This window comes from Patagioenas fasciata, chromosome 2 (genome assembly GCF_037038585.1).
Source record: "Patagioenas fasciata isolate bPatFas1 chromosome 2, bPatFas1.hap1, whole genome shotgun sequence".
NCBI lineage: Eukaryota > Metazoa > Chordata > Aves > Columbiformes > Columbidae > Patagioenas > Patagioenas fasciata.
The window spans coordinates 71,274,828-71,294,941 of NC_092521.1; the positions used below are offsets into that span (position 1 = coordinate 71,274,828).

Sequence of the window (20,114 nt, forward strand, 5' to 3'; positions counted from 1 at the left end):
CAAAACTAACCATAAAATTATATTATCTACCAAGTACTTTAGTTTGGGATACTCTAAATTTGCTGTTTTACTGCTTCTGTGGCATTCAAAACTTTCACACTATTTGTGGCTTTTACTATTGTTTCTATATTGCATGATTTACAACAGCACACTAAATGTTTAACAATGTGTGGGAATTCCTTTTAAATGCATCTGCATCCCTGATGATAGTCTTCCTAATCTTAAAAAGATGCATGTACATGGATACATTTTTTGAGAACTATTCTAGATGTTGCAGGACATAATAGGAAAAAGTTAATATTTTTCTTATTTGTACAATGCATATGGTAAATAAAACAGGAAACCAGTGAATTCACTTCCCTTCCACTGCAATTAGGATTTCTGATCACTTATGGCATAAAAACCAGGTTGTTATGAAAACAAAATAAGAGCTGAATAAACTTCTCAAGTGTATATCCACAAATTTGGGATCATTTGGAATCCAGATCCTAATTTTGATGCCAGCAATTTGGAAATTAGTCGCAAGCTGGAAAATCTCTTAAGCTTTCATTAATAAACAGGAACATAGATAAATTACTCAGATGACTTAAGCTACATTTGTCAATGTGAAAAAAGAAAATAAGCTCAGGTATATTGCAGAATTATCATGGATATGTACATTTGAAAGAACTGCAATTTGTGTTAACTCCATTAGATGAAACTAAACCCAATGGCAAGTCCTAAGAAGAGAAATCTGAATTCTGTCTACTGCTGCGTAAGCATAAAACACATAGTTGCAGATCTTGCAAACAGGAGTGGTGCTGCCTATAGAAGAACTCGCTGTACAAGACTCATTACAACTTCTGCATACGACAAATTTGTCATTACAACTTCATTTTTTTTTTTTTGCTACAGCCTGTTTTTGTTTGTCAGAGAATAAGCCAACCCCTCTCAAATTCAGGGAAGTACAGGAAATATACCAACTTAACCATGAAGTTGCTAGCTTTTGGGGATCCCGAGTTAAAAGACCCAGTTATTGCACACTGAGAATAAATGGATTCTGGATCCTTACTTCTTTAAATCAGAAATACAGAAGCTTTCTGGAGTGGGGATTTTTCTTAAATGGTGTTTATAACAAAGTATGTATCACATACATCCTGATAGCATTGCTTGCTGGAATGTGGATTAAACACTTCTAAAATACATATTTATGATGTCATAATGTATAATTTCAGTAAGTCATTTATTAGCAAGATATTGCTGCCACCAAACTAATTTTGTACCTGTTAATTATTCTTCTGTGAACAATCTTCAGGATTATGATTCTTTCTGCACAGTCTTTAAGGAACTCGGACATTTTTTGCTTTAGAGATGGCTTCATTTCATGCTTTGCAATAGCTTTAAGGTGATCCCACGATGCTTTGCATCGTCTTTCCATCTGACACAAGTTTTCCTGGAGTTGTTCAAAGTCAACCTGAAAAAAACAAAGGAAAAGAAAATGTAACACTTCAAGTGAAAACACTGAGGTAGTATCCTTGGATATCTGAACAATGCAGTGCATGTATAAGAAAGGGTTAATGTTGTGGCAGCACAACATTGGCTCACATTATTAATTACTGCTAAATAATTAAGTAAAAGCTTTCTCTGTCTTGTTTCATCTAGACATGCAATGTTAGTAAGGAAAACTGAAAACAAATAAATACCCATATACATCGATATTTGGTTTTAGTCTTGGAGGCCTAACATCTAAAGAAGAGACAATAAAACATTGTGATGTGTTTTTTCCTTTGCTAATAACTTCATGCCTGCACCAAGCAACTGTATGACTCAGTTATGTCTGAGGTAATACAAAACTTTCTATTTTTTTTCTTTTTTTTAATCCTTTTCTCCACTACTCATAGCTTTTTATGCCCTGTTTACTGCTCACTGTTGCACCCAGCCAACACTTCTCCAATTTAGGAAGCACTTGGATCTATTCCCTACCCCTGCACTGACTTCTTAATAGATGATCTACTTCTAATCACAAAATTCACGGGCAAGAATTTTTTAGAGCTCTATTGAAAGTAAGTGCTATTTAGTGATCTCAGCACTAACTTTCATCCCTTGAAATACAGTACGAATTTGCTGGCTTGTAACAAGATCATATAATAGCTTTGAAAGTCAACACAGTTAAAATAAATGACTGCATCCTACAGTAACATTCATCAGGATGGAAGCCAACACATTCCACGGAAGGTGAGAGAGAGCTTCTCCTTAATTCATCAACCAAAAAAGGTGTTCAGACTGCAATAGTCTACAGAAGACATTCAGGATGCGTTGCTAACAACTGAAGTGCATTAATGACCCAGCCACAGCACATGACAGATGAAAAAAGTAAATCTACCCAACACGTTCTTGAATTCTGAAGAAAGGAAAAATTTATTTCATAATACCACTTCACAATGCAGATGAAGTCAAGCTATATAATACAGACTTAGCCCCCAGATTCCAAATGTGTCAGCGTTACAGGATGTCACAGTCTGGTACTCTAGTTAATTCCTTAAGGATAAACAAAAATCAGTGTCAGGGAGAGGTTTTAGTTCACTCTTTTTAGGTCTCACCCACTGCTGAGACCTATACTGAGGACAGCCATGAGAAATGCATTATTATTAAAAAGCTCCTGGTATTGATTTGATTTGTTTTTGCTGTTATTTATAAAGTGATGTATTTTTCCTCTTCACAAGGAAATATAAACATTCTTTGATCCATTCTGCTATTCAGAAGAGCCCTGCATGTGGAGCAGCTGTGGGGTTTTTGTTTTCCTTATATCCATGTCAATGCGTATGCTAAAAGATAAAAAAATACCTTTTCCAGGTCAGTATTTTCACTGTTGATGATAAACACATTGCTACTCTCCTAGATGGTAACCATCTCAGGGCTGTCAAACTCATTTTCATTGGAGGCCACATCAGCCTCACGGTTGCTTTCAAAGGGCTGAATGTAATTTTAGGACTGTGTAAATGTAACTACTCCTGGTCACTATTTTGTGGACAGGAAGGAACACACAGGAAAGTATTCGCATACAAAATACTAAAAGTCAAAATTTTTCAGAGACAAACATGCACCCTATCTGATAGTTCGTGAAGTGCTTTTCCACTGGAGCAAATTTTGCAGGTAGGCACAGAATCCATCGCATTTCAGTCTGCTTTAGATCTTACACGCAAGGAGTTAAGCGAGGCTTTTTTCATACTTGACATACAATACAGGATCCCTTTCCTTTATCCAAGGTATAGAAACTGCCTCCCAACAGAGCACCAGGTAACAAAGCTAAGTCTGCAGATCTTTCTAAAAAACACAAGCAACCAAACACCCTGCTGGCAAGATTTTTTGCTACTAATCTCACTGCAGTAGGATGTAAACATTTAGGCTGGAACAGCTGAGAGTGAAAATTCTCAAGTCAAAAATATTTGGACTCTGCTACTAAATGTATCAAAACATTTGATATTTTGTAGCTTTAGAGTAATACCTGTATGACACTTCAAATCACAGAAAACAAGCTTCCCCCGGCCGAGCGCCTTTTTCTCGTAACAGCAATAGCACTAATGTGATGCTCCCCCATGGGAAACAGCATAAGGTGACAAGCACAGTTATCCTCACTGTATCTCCTCTCTCCTTCATTTACATACGCTGCCCCTCTTTATTTCCTCTGCCATCCCCCTTTTTTTCTTCAGTGCTCATGTTCAGATAAGAAATTGTCCATAAACCTCATAGCACAGTAAAGCAAAAGATCCACTGAGTACTGATCTTCTAACTGGGCTCTCCTGCAACTGCAGACACCTGTACACAGGATCCAGGTGGTGTTGTTTTCTAGGCTAGTGGAATATAATGTCCAGTTATCAGTGTATGTTAACTGTAGGTATCGGCCCTCACACGGACTGGCTTTCCACAGCTATCTGAAATAGCAGTATGTATTATTAACTGCTAAAATACGCCAAAATGCTGCTGAAGTAAGATGCTCTTATTCTGTGAACTCTTACATTTTCTAAGCCTTGCAAAGTTGTTGGAGCATTAACCAAGGCAGACAGCTACTAATTCCCTTAATTATGAACACCAGATCCAACTGACAAGTTGACATCCTCAGATCTTCTCTCTTCACAGTGAAGCCAAATGCATCATAGACATGAAGAAGCTTTTACTGTATTCTAACCAGCAGCAGTCCAATGACCACGCGGTCAACAAGCCTCTCCGTTATATGCACATCTGTGTCATAAAACAGCAGGTAATTGCATCAGTGAAAAATGTAAGTAAAATTCAGATCCTTCTGAAAAGAAACAGTTCAGCCTCGCTTTAATTGAGGTAACTGACAATGAAAGATGAGCACAGTGGTCCAAACCTAGATCAATATCTGTGCACAAATGTTCAAAAGTAGTCACATTGTTTACCAACATCTTTGTAATTACCTTTCCTTTTTTTTTTTGGGGGGGGGGGAGCGTATTTTATTGTTGTTCTGTTTAGGACGTCTTCTAACACTGAAAGTGTTATAACAGCAATGATGAGAAATGATCATAGGGACATGCTGTTGCATGGTAAGGAGAATAAAAACTCGTGTGAAGTAAAAATGACAATTAACCTAATACGCATAAAGGAAACATGAAAAGGCCTATATAATACCATACCACATCCCTGCCAGACCACAGAGCATTCCCAAGGGAAGAAGGATCACACCTTTTCATTTATTTATTTCCAACACATTATTAAAAGAATTAATGTTGCATAACAGTAGAAAGATACTATTCCTTTCTTTCATTCATTCTTTCTCTCTTGAAGGGAAAGATGCACCAATCCCAGGTTTTGGAGGAAGGTGGAAACACACATTCTTCCTCCTCAGCTCAGTGCACGTATGTGCAAAAGACATGCAGCTTGCTGGCCCTGCTTACTGTTACCTTCTGCTAAAACTTAAAAAATAAATATTTTTTTTTTCCCCCAGGCAAAAAAATGAGTGATCTTAGGCTCTTATGTAAGAAAGAGTTACTTTTCTTTCAGACATGGTGTAATGTTTATTTGCATTTGTAAATCAATTTAGGAAAAGCAACTTTGTAAATGCTCCTGGGATATATTTGGTATTTTTCCCCTTTCTCCTGCCAGATTCCTCTCCATTCACAAGCACAGTAGCTGAAAAATACAACTAATTGTTATTTGTCCGTGAAATCTCTTGCTAGGGCTACTGTTCAGTCTTCTGAGAAGTGTCTTTGTAGACACTGTTGCATTAGGGTGGAATAGCCAGAGACAGTCCATCCAAATAGGATTTAAAGACTAGTTTATATGACACAAGCCCTGCAGGGTCACCTGTATTCAGGAAACAATTGCCATAACTCACTAATGGGCAACTTAAAAAAAGAAATAATCTATTTTGCAATTTAACACACCACCATATTTTGCACAAATAACACTCAGACCAAGAATAAAACCTTCCAACCACATGCTAGCAATGCCAGCACTCATTTTAATCCCTTTGTATCATTATTTATTGCTTGCTACCATAGTAACAGATGAGTTTGCCATAAACAATACCACAAAAAAGAATTCTACTAGCTTTCTTACTTTGTTGGGCTGAGAATTCAATACAACACGATACACCTGCAGCCCAAATGACTTCTGTTCTCTCTGGGTTTCACCTGACTCAAAAAACTACCACCACCATCAAATGTCTCAGTGTTTGCACTTCCCTGCCCATGCAGGTTCCATGAACACCAGTTCTTCAAAAGTGCTGTTATTTTTTCAAGTTCAACTCCATGCCATACATCCAATATCACCTGCTGCATACACAAGTTTAAAACTTTTTAATTCATGCAATACGAGACCATGCCCTAGTCATTCATGCAGGACACGTAACAAGGAGGCTTTCTGGTCTTTGGTTGGGATGTTATTTCTCTGTGTGATCACAAATATCTCATGGCAACACAGGAATTGGACTCCTATAATTTGTTGGGAGAGAGAGAAGGGGCTGCCCTCAGGCAACATTGGGGATTAAGCGTATTGGCTCAAATCTACAGTGCCTTCCGCTATATATCCCCTAGGGCAGCATATACAATTCAAGGTATGCATTGTCATGCACAACAAACAGCTGTAGCTGCTGTGAGATAAGAGGTCATTTTTCTTCAGCATTCCCTCAGCTGGAAAGTACTTTACACACGTTTCCTCTTCCAGCTAAATCTCCTCCTGTCTCTGGCCTAAGCTCCACTGCTACTGGGAGTACTGAACTGTCCTAAAATCACAGATGCTGCACCTGATTACACTGACATTTCCTGCTCTCTGTATTTACATTCAGTCCTTGAACACGGTAAAAATGTCACAACTGGACTGAAGTAGAAAAACCCAGAAAAGAAATAAATGAAGGGAAACTGGTGAAGCTGAGGTTTCTGCTTCTTTTAAAAAATCACTATAAATTATCCAAAGTTTTGTTCTGAAGGCCAGTGAATAACTTGTTTGTAGGCCATGGAAACTCGTGTAGCCTCAGTATCCTTGTATAAGTTTTCTATTGCTTGATACTATATTTATTGTTTATTGCTACAGCTTTTTTCTTTTAATGGTGAACATATGAAATCCAGATATTTTCTAAGGAAGACCTGAATCTCTGCATTTTTATTCTATCCACAAGGTGCATTAAATAGAAAAGGGATGCTTTCACAATGACAAATGTTGTCTTAAATTCACAATATTTTATCGCACACCATAGAAAGATATACATAATCACAGTCAAAATCTTTCTCCAAAGTTCAAGATAGTTTCTGCAGCAGACCACAGCCTACTCTGAGCTGTTTATAATTTAGGATCGGACCGTTCATTCTCACATTATTACAGGGATGCATTCTGGCAGGGAACACAAAATCTTCCTCTTTTCTTGAACTGGTTCAGCGCCAAAGGAAATTCTGAGAATTGCTCCTTGCAAACACACTGTCATCTGAGCGCAGCGACCTTCTGTGGCATACGTTCAAAACTCTGTCTCCTCCAGTGTTTCCACACTGGCTTGCTTCACTGAATGTCACAAGAATTATCCCAAGACCAATGTTAGACCAACCTGTACACTGTTGGCCACACATTAGATGCCAGCTCTCAAAAGCTAGAAAAATATAAGGGAGGCTCTGTCCAGACATTTCTAATTGTAGGGTAAGAGGTGGCATCCTGCCAAAATAATTTTGGAAATGAAAACACCTGAATCAATCCACTAACTCAAAATTAAAAATTAAAGGACAGAGGTGCTTACTGAGGTATGGCCAGATGAGACTGTCCAATTATATATGCACCTCCACTGCATTTTAGTTCCTCAAACAATCTACAGTAAACACAATAATAGGAGACCTTTTTGCAGGTGCTGTATGACAGCTCTCATGATCTTCAATGAAGAGGAGCAATACCAGTAAGAGCAGTAAGTGGTGACGCTGGTAACTTCAGTTGGATATGGCACCTGCAACACTATGTGCAGTCATTTCACTTGGAACATCAGTGAAACACTGCAATGCTGTCTGGTACATCTGCTAAACTTCACTTGCTCTCCTTCAGAAAAAAACCCTGAAGTCTCATTTGGCACTGAAGCTCCTTGCCCTGTGCCCCAGCCTGCCCTGCAACCAGCCGGCTCTGTCTTATCCCGCTCCCAGCTTCACCTTTGCTCCCGCCAGCCCGCGCCAGGTCCTGAGGCAGCTGCTGCCGTCCTGGCAGCTGACACCACAAGGAATGATACAACCATAAGAAACCTTGCATCCCCCAGCTCCCTTTTGCCATGGAAAATTATTAGACTTTTGGCATTTATTTTTGTTTGAAATAACATAGGGAAAGCATACTTGAATGATAATTGCACACAAATACTTCCTGTCAAGCGAGACAAGAGAAACCCCACTGAAGCAGCACAGGAGGCAGCATGGTCTTCCCTATTTTTTCTTCTCTCCTTTCTCTACTTTCCAGCATACCGAGCAGAAGCTCCAGCACACCAGCACAGCACTGCAGTTTCAGCCACCTACTTTTTCCCCACACATCCCTGCCAAGTCCCTCAGAGGGCAGCTGCAGGTTTCCTTCTCCCTGGCGTACGTCTTAGTCTTAGTCTCTTCCTAAATTCCTTCCTACCAGTGATCCCTGCTTTCTCTCCTGCGTATTTAACATTTCCTAGTGCTTACTTTAAAAAGCTGTCTGCTTCTCCATTGCCTAGTGTCCGCAACTAATCCAAGTGTCTTGCTGCAAGGGTTAAACACCAGCCACAAGTTTGCCATTTTGTAAGCAAATTAAAATTAGCAGGAGAAAAGGATAATTACTCATTTCCTCTATGGAGCTGAACAGCTCTCAAATGCATGGAGAAAAATATTTATGGGGGTGAAAGAGAAGATTAACATTTTTAATAAGAATATGGTTTTTAATTCACTAACTGAGAAGATACTAGTGCTGATGCAACCCCTCCTTGCCATATGAGTAAGGAAACTTCTAGGAAAAATATTGAGTTTAACTGCAGAAATGTAGGGTTCTGCTTCATTATTAGGTACATCAGTTCTGGTACAACTGCAGTGAAATAAACAACAAACCAGCGAACAAAACAAACACCAAAACAAAAATTAAAATATGTTTAAAAAAAAGGGAGGGGGGGAAAAAGGGAAAAAAAAAGTTTTTCATCATGGGACACTAAACAATCAGTGGCCTCCATGATCTTTTATATTTTTATATAACTATGAATACTTTTATTTATCTAGAAGTCTATTTTTTGGAGATTATTTTACTTGTGTCTGCATTTCTTTTTTTTTGCCATTTATGACTTCAATCCTTCAACAAAAAGCCACAGATTTTGCAATAACTATACCATTTTGTTTCTAGTCTTTCTAAGTCCTTTCTGGTGAGCCAGACTTTATTTATTTTTTTTTAAGTATTATGAACTAAGGCTCAGAAAATTCTCATACGATGTTCATCTCAGGGGAAGGTGCATCTCTGTTTATCTACAGGACAAAAATTGTTTATCCTTTGTGGCTTCTGAACAACGTTTGTAGACAAAACGGAGCTCAAAATACAGCCTAATCCACAGTGAAATATTAGTTCTCCTTTCCTGTCAGCTTTCCTAAACCAAGATTTTGCCTTGTCTGTGAACATTCCCTTGAAGCGGGCAGCTTGGATGGCTTCCATATCCTAACTCTGATTTGTGGCCGCTAAGATCAAGTGGGAATAGGGCTTGTTACAGTAATCCATCAGTGGTGTAACACATGCAGGAACATCCCAAGGAGGGAGACCTTGGGTGTCAGGGGGAAGGTTAAGGCTATAATTTCTCTTAATGTGATTTTGTCTGGCCTTTTCAGGATTTTGTCCACTTTGGGCAGGGACACTGCATCAGCAAACCACAGACTGAAAGACTGTGCTCAATTTTTTATGTTCTTAGACCTAAAAATGTTTTAAAAGTGACAACATTGGGTTAAGCTATTTTCCACTTTCTAAAACTGAAAAATTCATTTGAGAATACAGCATACGTGGTGGTGTGGATTTTGGAAAACAAGGGCTCTTCTATATTATGGTAATTTTCAGTTTAGTGATTAACTTGATGCCAATCTAAAAAAAAAAAAAAAAAAAAAAAAGTGAAATAACTTCTTAACAAAGAGAAGAAGTGGGAAATGAGAAACCAATGTACCTAAATGTTCGGGGATGAAGAATCACTCAAAGAAAAAAAAAAAAAAACCCACAAAAAACCACCATGAAAAACTAAAACACCACCACCACCACAAAAATTTAAACCTTCCAAACATGAGAAACCAACCTCAGTGAAGGCAGTAAAACAGAGCCTAAACATACGCTGTACAAAAGAAAAATTAGGAGAACAGAGATGGAATCCAAAGAGCAAATATCTAAGCATATTAAAAAAAAGCCACAAATTCCTTTATGTTATCAAAAAAAATCTAGGAGGTCCTGGATCACTGGACATGAAAGCCACTGAGGAAGACAAAAGTTCAACATGACTTATTTTCATCCAGCTTCACCACAAAGGATGTTGGGGAGAAATGCATCCTGCTACCTGCTTTTATTTTCCTGTATTTTTTTGAATAGATGTCAACTAATAGCAAGGTTTGAATACTTGCTGGCAGAAACAAATGTGTTGGAGGAGGATGATAGCTTACAAAGCAGTAAACAAGCAGAAGGCAAGAATTCTGATAGCAATTAAAGAAATTGAGCTACTGAATGAGTATGCTTTCACTACACTTAAAGAATCAGAGGATAGCAAAAGTTGCAGCTATCTGTACAGAAGCAGCAAGGCTGATTCAGGAGACTATAGAGCTCCAAGCTCTATCACTGTATCCTGAATATTTTTATAAAAGAGTGGACAGATAAGAGCAAGTACAGACAATTAGAATTCTAAAATCTTTACAAGAGCCTCATGCAGGCCAACTATGAAATGTAAGTTTAAGAGAACAAAAGAGAAGAAGGAAGACATTGATTCTCATCTGATGACAGGGTTAAGAGCAGGTGTCTCGTGGTTTGTACTTTGTATTTCTGGAAACAAGGAAAAACACTGAGAGGGTAAAATCTACAGATGGCAAGAAATTATTCAGATTAGTCCTGATTTAAGATTATTAGGGGTTTGAGAGATAAGCAGTAAATCTGCTTCAGCAGATCATGGTCATTACTGTAGATCCCAATCAAGTGCTCACTGCAGGCAGGACCAGACTCATTTTAAAAGATGGAGAAAAAATATGGAAAGGGACCCCCCCAAAAAACAAACAAACAAACAAACAGAACTAGAAAGATTATTTGAGACTTAAACAAGGATCTTAGAAGTCTGGTTTCATTTGATCTTCAACTGAAAAGGGTGATGGACCAGATGACCTTCAGAAGTACTTTCCAACCTAAGTTATTCTATGAAATAGAGAGATAATAAAAGTTTCAACTGTTCAACATATTCAGACAGTAAATCCTGAAGCTAGCAAATGCAACAGCAGACAAAACTAGATTATGAATTCATTGCCACAAGAACTGCACTAGAAGACAAAATGATTCATTTTTCACTGTTTTAAAAAATTGTATTACACAGGGCTCCCCCTCCCCCACCTTCCAAATATCCCAACAAGGTGGCTTTTGGAAAAGAAATCATTCCTCCATTTGATGCACATAATTAGGATTGTGACTCATGAAATAATTTTTTTTCTAGGAGAGATCTTCCTCCTGTTTCAAAACTTCTTGTGCTCTCCTCTCAAGGAGCTGGTATTGACCACTATCTGAATCAAGACACTGGACTTGATTGATATTAGTATTATCTGCTGTAATTATTTCCATTTTCACATGAGACATGACTCCACACCAGAATTTTCATGTTTGTTATCTCCCTATTATATTCTGTCATGTTTACTCCAGTAATGACTGATGTGCTGTTTTTAAGGGTCGCCCATGAAACCTCATACTCTGAGAGCTCCAAGAGTGAGGTTACAGTGTTTTTATCATGCCTGGTAGCAGAAGTAATAAATAATCTGCATACCAAATAAAGCCATTGACCAGACCTACGCATTAGCCAGGGGATGATAACCTTTTAAAAAGAGGTGCTCCCACAGGTTTCGTTTATTTCTATTTATCTTCCCTAACTCCTAATCATCAAAATTATTATCAGGAAGAGGACAGAAAAGGAGTTAAACAAAATATTTCAAGGACACTTTCATCCTGGAAACAATTTCATTACAAAAAAATTCATTCCTTCCATTGTCCTTAAAAGATAGTCAAAGAAGCATCTGCCTTGAAAAACAGATTCTCTCAAACCACAGAGGAAATATATTTGAACATATTGATCAAATAAAATTTTAACCTGAAAACTGTTCCTTACATTATATACATTAATAATGTATATAACATTAAAATGGCTGTCATAACATGACTGCCTATTAGTACATTGATGAGGAAACCACCTTACAGATAGAGATAAAGCTCAGAAGAGAGACTACTTGCATTTTTGAAATTCAGTGGGAATGACAAAACAAATCCAAGTCCATAAAACGTGTTGTGATAGCGAAAGAACAAAATGCAATAAAATAAAATAATAAATACTTCACTTTAAAGTGGATTTAAAAGAAACATATACATATATATATATTTACCCACTAGACATACCTTGGCTGACCTAGTGATGGCCCCGATCTCCGAATAAAGATCAGTGCTGTCTGGGAACTTTTCCACCACCATAGTGCAGACGTGGTGCAGGAGGGACTGCTTATGCACTGTGTCCTTGACTTCTGGAACCTTCTCGAGGTAGCTCAATTCAAAAGCTTTGGCCTGTAAGGGGGAAAAAAGGGAAAAATTTAAAAGTAAAAATGTTTACTCCTTCCCATGCAGATTGGTAGATATAAATGATTACCAAGTAGTGACAGAGGGGAAACAAGAATCCTAAAGGAGAAGAAACTTATTGCTTTTATTTATTTTTAACTTGCTGAAGAGTAGGCCTAAAATCACTCCACCTGGAGTGAAGAGACTCATGGCACAGTTCTCACATTTTGAATGGGGAACATTAATACTAAACTCAAGGGAGGTACACCAGAAGGATCCCTAGCTCCACAGCTCCTCCAGGTTATGCTCAGAGGCAAAGAGCACCCTGACAAGCAATAAAAAGTAAAAGTAGGTTCTGCTCTCTACATTTTTGTTCTGGTACAAAATAAATACTGCAACTGTCATAAAGGTTTTGACACTGGGTATTCTGAAGGAAAAAGCTTTGGGGAAATGATGGGACATCAGGCTTACGTTTGTTCCATTCAGAAAGTTCCCAATGGCTAGTAGAGTAGAAAGGATCAATCCCAAAGTTTTATTATGCTCCAGTTGGTCCATTCCCTCCTTCAGGTCTAGAAGTGGTTCTGCAACTTCCTGCCATGCGAACAGAAACAAGAAAGTGAAGGTCGTAGTTGGCTATAGCTGCTTTAAGTTTTTAATTCTATGGTTTAGATTAATTACTGCAAAAAGTTCCTGAACTGGCGTCTCACAGAGAGCAAACTGGCCATGTGTGCTGGCCTTCTTCCATGTTCCAGCTAATAAATCACATGCAAGGACAGAAAAAAAATACATAAAATACTTTCCTAATGTTGCTTCTTTATGTATGCAATTGCCTTACTTGTCCTGGGGATTATTCTGTGATTTCAAACAGGAGAGACAGAATCAGAGAAGGGGCTGCTGCACTTGAGTTAGATACATGAACATCCCCCTGCCCCAACTGATAAAAAAGCTTCTTATAACTATTTTTTCTAATATTTGAAAAACAAACAAAAGTTAGAACCCTGGCTGACTGGATGTTTGCAGCCTGACCCTAAAGATTTCTGCAAACGATGGCCACCTCTGAGTTTTTGTTACAGTTTAGTGCTTGTGCGATTTTAAAAGTGAAAAAAAACCACTGCAAACATCAGGATTTACAAGCGTTCTCATTTAATCTCTTAACTTAATTTGTCTTCCATCCACACATGTTAGATTCTGAGTATAGGTATGTAAACAGATAAGGCTTGGAAACAAATTCTGTTCCATTACCTCGGGAAGTGAACTACACCAGAGTTCAAAGGAAGAGAATGAGGGTAACTGAGTTGATGGAGCTTATTTCTATGTCTTTGTGCAAGGCCCAGGGCTATTTATTTTGCATGCACAGTAACAATCCACATTGTTTCTTTCTCCAAATGCCATCCTAAGCATCCATGAGCAGCATTCTTTTCTGAAATTATTATGTTCTTTATGAGCCAAGAAGCCAAATTTAAGTTGTCACTTTAGGCCAAGAGGCCAAATAACCAAGAACTTTCTTGGAGAAATACCATGGGCTACTCAACAATTGTAGTGATCTTTTAACATAACTAAGAACACAATGATGAAGGAAACATGCATTTTTAGCCAGTACAGAACAATTAATCTACTGAAAAGAAAATGGCAAATATGAGACAAATTGAGATGGCATAGTGAGCAAAGTAATTCATATATCAGGAGAGATGCTAAATAGTCCAAGTCAATCAAGTTAAACTAAAATCAACAAACTGCTGCACAGAATTCTCTAACTGCTTTATGAGTTGGGGTTCATTTAGTTTGTTTTGTTGCATTATGGGGATGAATCAAACTGCTCTGTATCTGCTGTAAACGCAGCCTTTTGAACTATTTAGTTGCATCAATTTGCAACCTGCTAAAAATCATTCCTAAAAGGTTAATTTAAAACATTCTGAAGGTAAATAAAAAGATAGCATAAAAGGTTTCCAAGCAGGCCATACTGTAGCCCTTCGTTTAGCTATTTACATGCAAGCTGTCCAAGCTTAGACTTTCTTCCATATAGTGCACATTCATAATTACTCTTTACTTTTTATTTTATTGTAGTATTAAAAAAAACCAATAAACGACAATGCACTAGATGCTGTATTAACAGATGAAATACCCATCCTTGTTCCCTATAAAATCGCCATCTACCTAGAGAGAGCAGAGACATAATGCAGAGCTATCTCTTACCCTTAACATGTAACCTTATTTACCACGTTTTTATTCTTCACCTAAAAATTATGCTTGAATGAAACTTGAGGATTTGTCCTAAATTTCTGGCTGCAAGACATCTGACAGTGCCAGATAAATGTTTGACATGCATGCACAAATGAACTAAACTATATGCGTGCAATGAATTCAGTGGTTCCGGGACAGGAAGAATGTAGCACACATGGTTTGTACAGCTGATCTACCATACGTGTTGTTACCAACCTGCTATACTGGTAACAAGTTTAGTTTACTGCACCTTGACAAGCTCACATGCTTGCTTTTCTGTCAGGGGTAAAAATTTGGCTGGGATGGGAACTTTGAGATGACCAAAATGTAACTTGCCATATTTACATTTAATCAAGCCCAGCCTGTGGAGGGAAGTGATTTGGCACCCAAGTTTCACAAAGGGTTTGCCCATTTGCAGATGGATCTTCTGAAGAAACATGGTTTCAAGAACAGAAGAACGTTAGCAGGTCCTGGGACTCTTTTATTTCTATAATCATTAATGAAAACTACTTCCTTTTTTTAATTGAATGTGTTCATGGTATCTCAGTCTAAATAACACTTATGTTTATTGGTTACCTGGAACTGCCTTTAACCTTTTGTTACTGGAGAGGCTCAACTGCTTGCTCTCCGTTGTCCCTCTGGTGTCTGATCCCATATCTTCCTCTTCACCAAATGAAGACCCAAGGTGTCTGCTATACCTATGCTTGTCTCCTAGGCTTCTTATCACATGCTCCTCTTATCACAGTTATCGTATGTTATTTCCCGTATCATTTTAAGGTAACTAGTGTAGTTAGGTCTATCTACCTTTCAACAGTGATAAAAATATTGGTCCTATCTTCACTCCAGCTATGAGATCTTTGAGCAATTTAGGCATTTGTGACCTTTTATGATAGCATCCACTCTACATGGATTTTAGCTGGCAATTCATTAACTCTGTGGCATAAATATTATAGGATGGACAAAAGGAAAACTATCAGAATTTCTTCAGCTTTTAGCAGTACTTCAGATGTTATTTTTTGATTGAGAGGAGGCTGGAAATTCTAGGTATACACACAGATTAACAGCTGCAGCTGACTCAGTTAACATGCAGGGAACAATTTAGCCATGTGGTAACTTCAAAGCAGAATAAATTGCTGTACCAGCATAAAAAAAAAAAAAAAAAAGGAAAAAAAAGTATTCAAGGCATATACAAGTATTTCATGTTTTACAAGTCAGAAATGTAAATGTCTAAGACTAAAATGTCACAGTTAAAAAGTCCTGAATATTAGTGTGATTGCATTTCCTTAAATCTATGAATCTATGAGGCTGAGTAATCTTGACAGCATCATCTGCAAATCGATTCATTGTTGTATAACTTGTGAAATAACCAGGGCTAGGTAAATATAAGGCATTCATAAGCATGTCACACTTATCAGAATCCATATCACGCAAAGTTTTTAAATATACATACACAGGTACACCTACAAAATTAATATATACAGGAGAGAACTGCCTGAAGAGCAATTCATGGGGTATATGCCAGAAGTGCAGACAGAGGAAGGTTCCTGGACTGAGATTCCTGCAAGAGCTTTTGAAAGCCAGCACATAGCTGAAATCTCCTACACAGTTTCATTCTGCTTCACTAATGCACTGAAATTATATGCTATTGTTTTGAATTTTTTGTCTGTGATTCATCATTCATGACAGAAAACCCAATTATAGCATTCTCTGAATAAATGCCATCCATGAAAAAGGTGGCAACCACATTCTGTGACTGAACTAAAAAGAACACCCCTGAAGGATGTCTTATCTCTTGTTTATAACTCTGAAAAAGAGTTATAAACAGAAATAACTTTAATGGATGGCATTTTCCTCAGTTCAAATGGATGTAAGATCAATACTCTTATTTTATGATGAATACTGTAGTCCTCATTCAATCTTTATCCAAAGAAAAATTCTTACTGCCCTGAGGTAAGAATTTCCTGAATAACAACATCTGGAGAAGATGTGGTAAGGATTTAGCTCTCTTCTTTGTTCCAACATCATTACTGCCTAATTAAAGGAAGGAAAACATAATCTCTAATTTTCTTTTATAGAAGGAACAGATTATGAAGGATCATTTTAGCTGTTTCCTGGTTGGCCACCGTAACAAAAGCGACCCATTTACCGTTTCCTCAAAATATATGCTCATATAATAACAAGGTCAGGGAAAGATTAAGTAAAGCCTCGGAAGCGTCTCCACCCCTGCTTCCCCCTCACCTTTTCCACTATCTCGTAGTCCATCTTGAAAGCCCAGAGCTGGAGCCTGGCGGAGAGTTCGCTGATGGAGGAGAGGGTGAGAAGGAACTGCTCGGCACTGCCCAGGGGGACGTCAGGGCTTGCCAGCTGCGCCTCCTGGATCTTTTGCTTCTCCTCCTCGGTCGGGATCATGGTCAGGATTTTCTGCGAAGGGAGAGACAAGGCAGATATCAGTGGTGGAGCTGAGGCAAGGGTTGCACGCAGCGGTATGGGGATGTTCCTGCAGCAAGCGCTCCTGCAGCGCAGGCTGACGTGCTGAGTTTCACTTGGACTTGGCCTGAGCTCCTGTGACACCGGGTGACTTCTCAGCAGTAACGGCAGAAGTCCTGAGTCACCGGCTGGTAAATCAGGACAGCAGTGCCAGTAACCAAGCACTAACCCACTGCACAAGAGAGCAAAACAAGGTCTGCTACGTTGAACATCTGCAGCTGAAAAACACATCTGTATTAACATGTGCTTTGAAAAATTTGTAGCCAGCAGATGTGGTTAATCGCAGGAACAAACACTGAAGAAAGACAGGGTGGCTCATTAAGACTGCTCTCCTCAGCTTTCACATCTTTAAATCAAAACTGGCCAACTTTCAGCAAATTATGTACAGAAGTGAGGGTAGAATGAGTGAAATCTTTTGACCTGTGATTTACAGCAGGTCAGACTAGATAGCAGGTCCCTTTTAGCCTCAACATCCCCAGATCTTCCAGTGCACTTGTAGGTATACAGGAATAACCTGAGGACTCCTGTCCTTTGTTGTTCTCATAATTTAATATTTTTTGTTCAGTCCATTTTGTTTTTCAATGAACTATGACAACTAATGGAGCCTACTCCCAAAAGTTCCACCCAAACTGAGGACAACTTTGCAGGGAACATGCACTGTATTTAGAGTTGTGTTATGCGTTGCATAACATACAACACTTTTCTATTCTGATCTGGAAAGTCTAAAATGCTGATGAAAAAGGAACTCAATATTTTCAGTTTCTGCTGTCAGTATGGCTCAAAACTTTTATCTTTTCCCTTTAATTCTTGGATTTTACATGCTTGTTCACATGTGGTAGCTTTCCTTCTCAAAGTATTGCTCTCTAAGATACTGCCTCTTAATTAGTTTTTAACATAATAAATGCATATTAAAATTAAAAAGAAAAGCAAAATGACATAAAGGCATCAGATTAGTTGAGATCTTTACTTTGTTGATCAATGTCTCACTGAAACAAAGCAACAGATTTTTAGTGCAAGTTATGTTTATTCATCTGAGGAACTAAATGCTTTTGCTGTAGTCTTCTACAGTGATAGAAGCTGTTTCGGAGGAGAAGAGAGAACAAAAATATAGCCAAAGAGCTATCAGACCTGCCAATCCAAGCTATGGCCTTGTTCCAGCACTGCACATAGCTAGTTCATCAAAGTAGCAAACTGTCCCCTTCCAGTACCGATAATTCATCTGGCTCCTTGTACAGCACTGGAGCTAAGTGTGGACAGCAAGAGACTTTTCCTGGTCAATCAGGCAAAGAACTAAGAGTCAAGCAAGCAAGTAATCTTCAGTTTTTTGAACTGGGAATTATTCAATCTCAGTCACAGCATTTGTATTTGCTGTCCATCTTCTTATACTGACTTCCATAAACATAAATAAAGAAGCATTTCTTTCTGTTAATGTTGGCTCTGCCCTTCAGCTTAAAAAAAAAAAAAAAAAAAAGCGCCTACTTGCTTAGACACTACAAGCTTCTATCTTAATAAATTTATATCCTAAGGAAAAAAAAAAAGAAGAGGAGGAAAATCCCTCAGTACACTCCATGTCTTTTCCTTCCGTTGTAAATGACTGTTCAGAAAATATTTTGATGTACACCTGTTCTTACTGATAGCATGTAGATGTTTTGAGATGTGTTATTCATCCATCCACACATGCTGAAATCTGTAACTTAGGTCATACCTAACATCAAACTAGAGGTTTACGAGTAGCTGCTTCACGGCATTTCACAGTGCTTAACCAACACTCATCTAAAAAAGTTCATAAAAAAGAGAGACTGACTCTGAAACTCATAAGAGGTGTTTCAGTGTCCTTTGAAGAAGTTTGGCCTCCTAGTGCATACTCCTCTCTTTCACAACAACAAGAACGCAACACCCCCTCAGCTGAGCCAGGGCAGCTTGCAAATAGGCTCATATGAACATCCATATGTGGTGAGTTTAGCAGTAGCCATGTGATGGCTGTAAAAATGCTTCTGATGCATTTTTGAATGCTAACACTTCAGCAGTATTTTCAATTGCCTCCTACAAATAACCAGGGCTTTCGGCAGCTACCCAGGGATCCCACAAGTATTTTGTGGTGCTGCAGGGCCTTCACTCCAGAGATTTTGCACTGCTTTGGGGCATTTTAAAGATGGCAGTAGAACAGTAAGCTTTATTTCCAAAGGGACTCTCCTCCTCCTTGAGCTTTATGTAAACACTGCAAGCCAGATGGAGCTGACAAAAAGCATTTGAGTCCAAGTGCTGCAAGGCTGCTGTGCTGTGTACTGTAGTATCTGAAAGAGAGAATGCCAAGGCAAAGAGCCTGCACTAGCGGTGCCAGCTGCTGAGGATCCCCCCTGCCTCCATGGGACCAGAGCTGCTGGCAGGTTCTCACACCATCCAGGGTGCAACTGCCCCCATAACAACAACCTACTCACCAGCAATTCTAATCTGCTTGGGCAAAATATTTCTGATCCTGCTGGTCACCACCCTTGGTGTGCCCCTGAGCAAGCGCTAAAACGCTCCTATTTTTTATTTCCACTCTATGACTAATTCAAACCATTTGTTCAGCACTGGAAACTGATGAGTAGACCATCTGCCAGTTTATTAGCATTTTTATTGTTATTTTTTTTTTTTTAAACAACACTGACAGTAAAAGTAGCATAAAAACACAGTAAGGCAGAAGGTTACTGGCACTTGATATGATGATTAAATCACAAGTACCTTTGAATCTAATCATTAGTTCATGATGCTCTCCCCAGAATGGCAGTCTTCAGGTAGATTAAAGAAGAATCGGGTTATTGACAAGCTCTATGCTCATATTCTCTAATATATGCAATACATATATTTCACCTCCATGCATTCTCACACAGGCGTTTGGGACAGAGACTAAAATTCTGAGGAAAAACAGTGCACAAATCTTGTCATGGAGAAAAAGAAGTAACTCTTGGAGATCTCATTTGCATGAGATAATCGATCCTAATCGAGCCCCTAGACTGCTGGACCCAGCCCCTTGCTTGAACTTTCAGCAAAGGGATCAAACTGTTTGTTTCCTGGACTCTGCCATCCTGACATATGATCTCCAAAAATTTCTGAGAGGAAAGACTTACAGGGCTCTCAGGGAAAAATTTATAACCCTTATAAGCCTGAGGGTTATGGGTCTCAGTTTGGGACCCAAGGAAGCA

General features: G+C 38.6%; 1 protein-coding gene across 13 annotated transcripts in view; it reads right to left on the minus strand.

Moving 5' to 3' along the window:
- FHOD3 (formin homology 2 domain containing 3) overlaps nucleotides 1-20,114 on the minus strand; it is a 386,693-nt gene that overhangs the window by 32,440 nt on the left and 334,139 nt on the right. For all 13 annotated transcript variants that reach the window (XM_071804400.1, XM_065831130.2, XM_065831129.2 and 10 more), the window contains 4 exons: nucleotides 16,681-16,863; nucleotides 12,694-12,813; nucleotides 12,070-12,231; nucleotides 1,263-1,453 (listed from right to left, as the gene is read on the minus strand). In XM_071804400.1, the coding sequence (XP_071660501.1) occupies nucleotides 1,263-1,453; nucleotides 12,070-12,231; nucleotides 12,694-12,813; nucleotides 16,681-16,863 (656 nt within the window). The remainder of the gene's footprint in view (nucleotides 1-1,262; nucleotides 1,454-12,069; nucleotides 12,232-12,693; nucleotides 12,814-16,680; nucleotides 16,864-20,114) is intronic.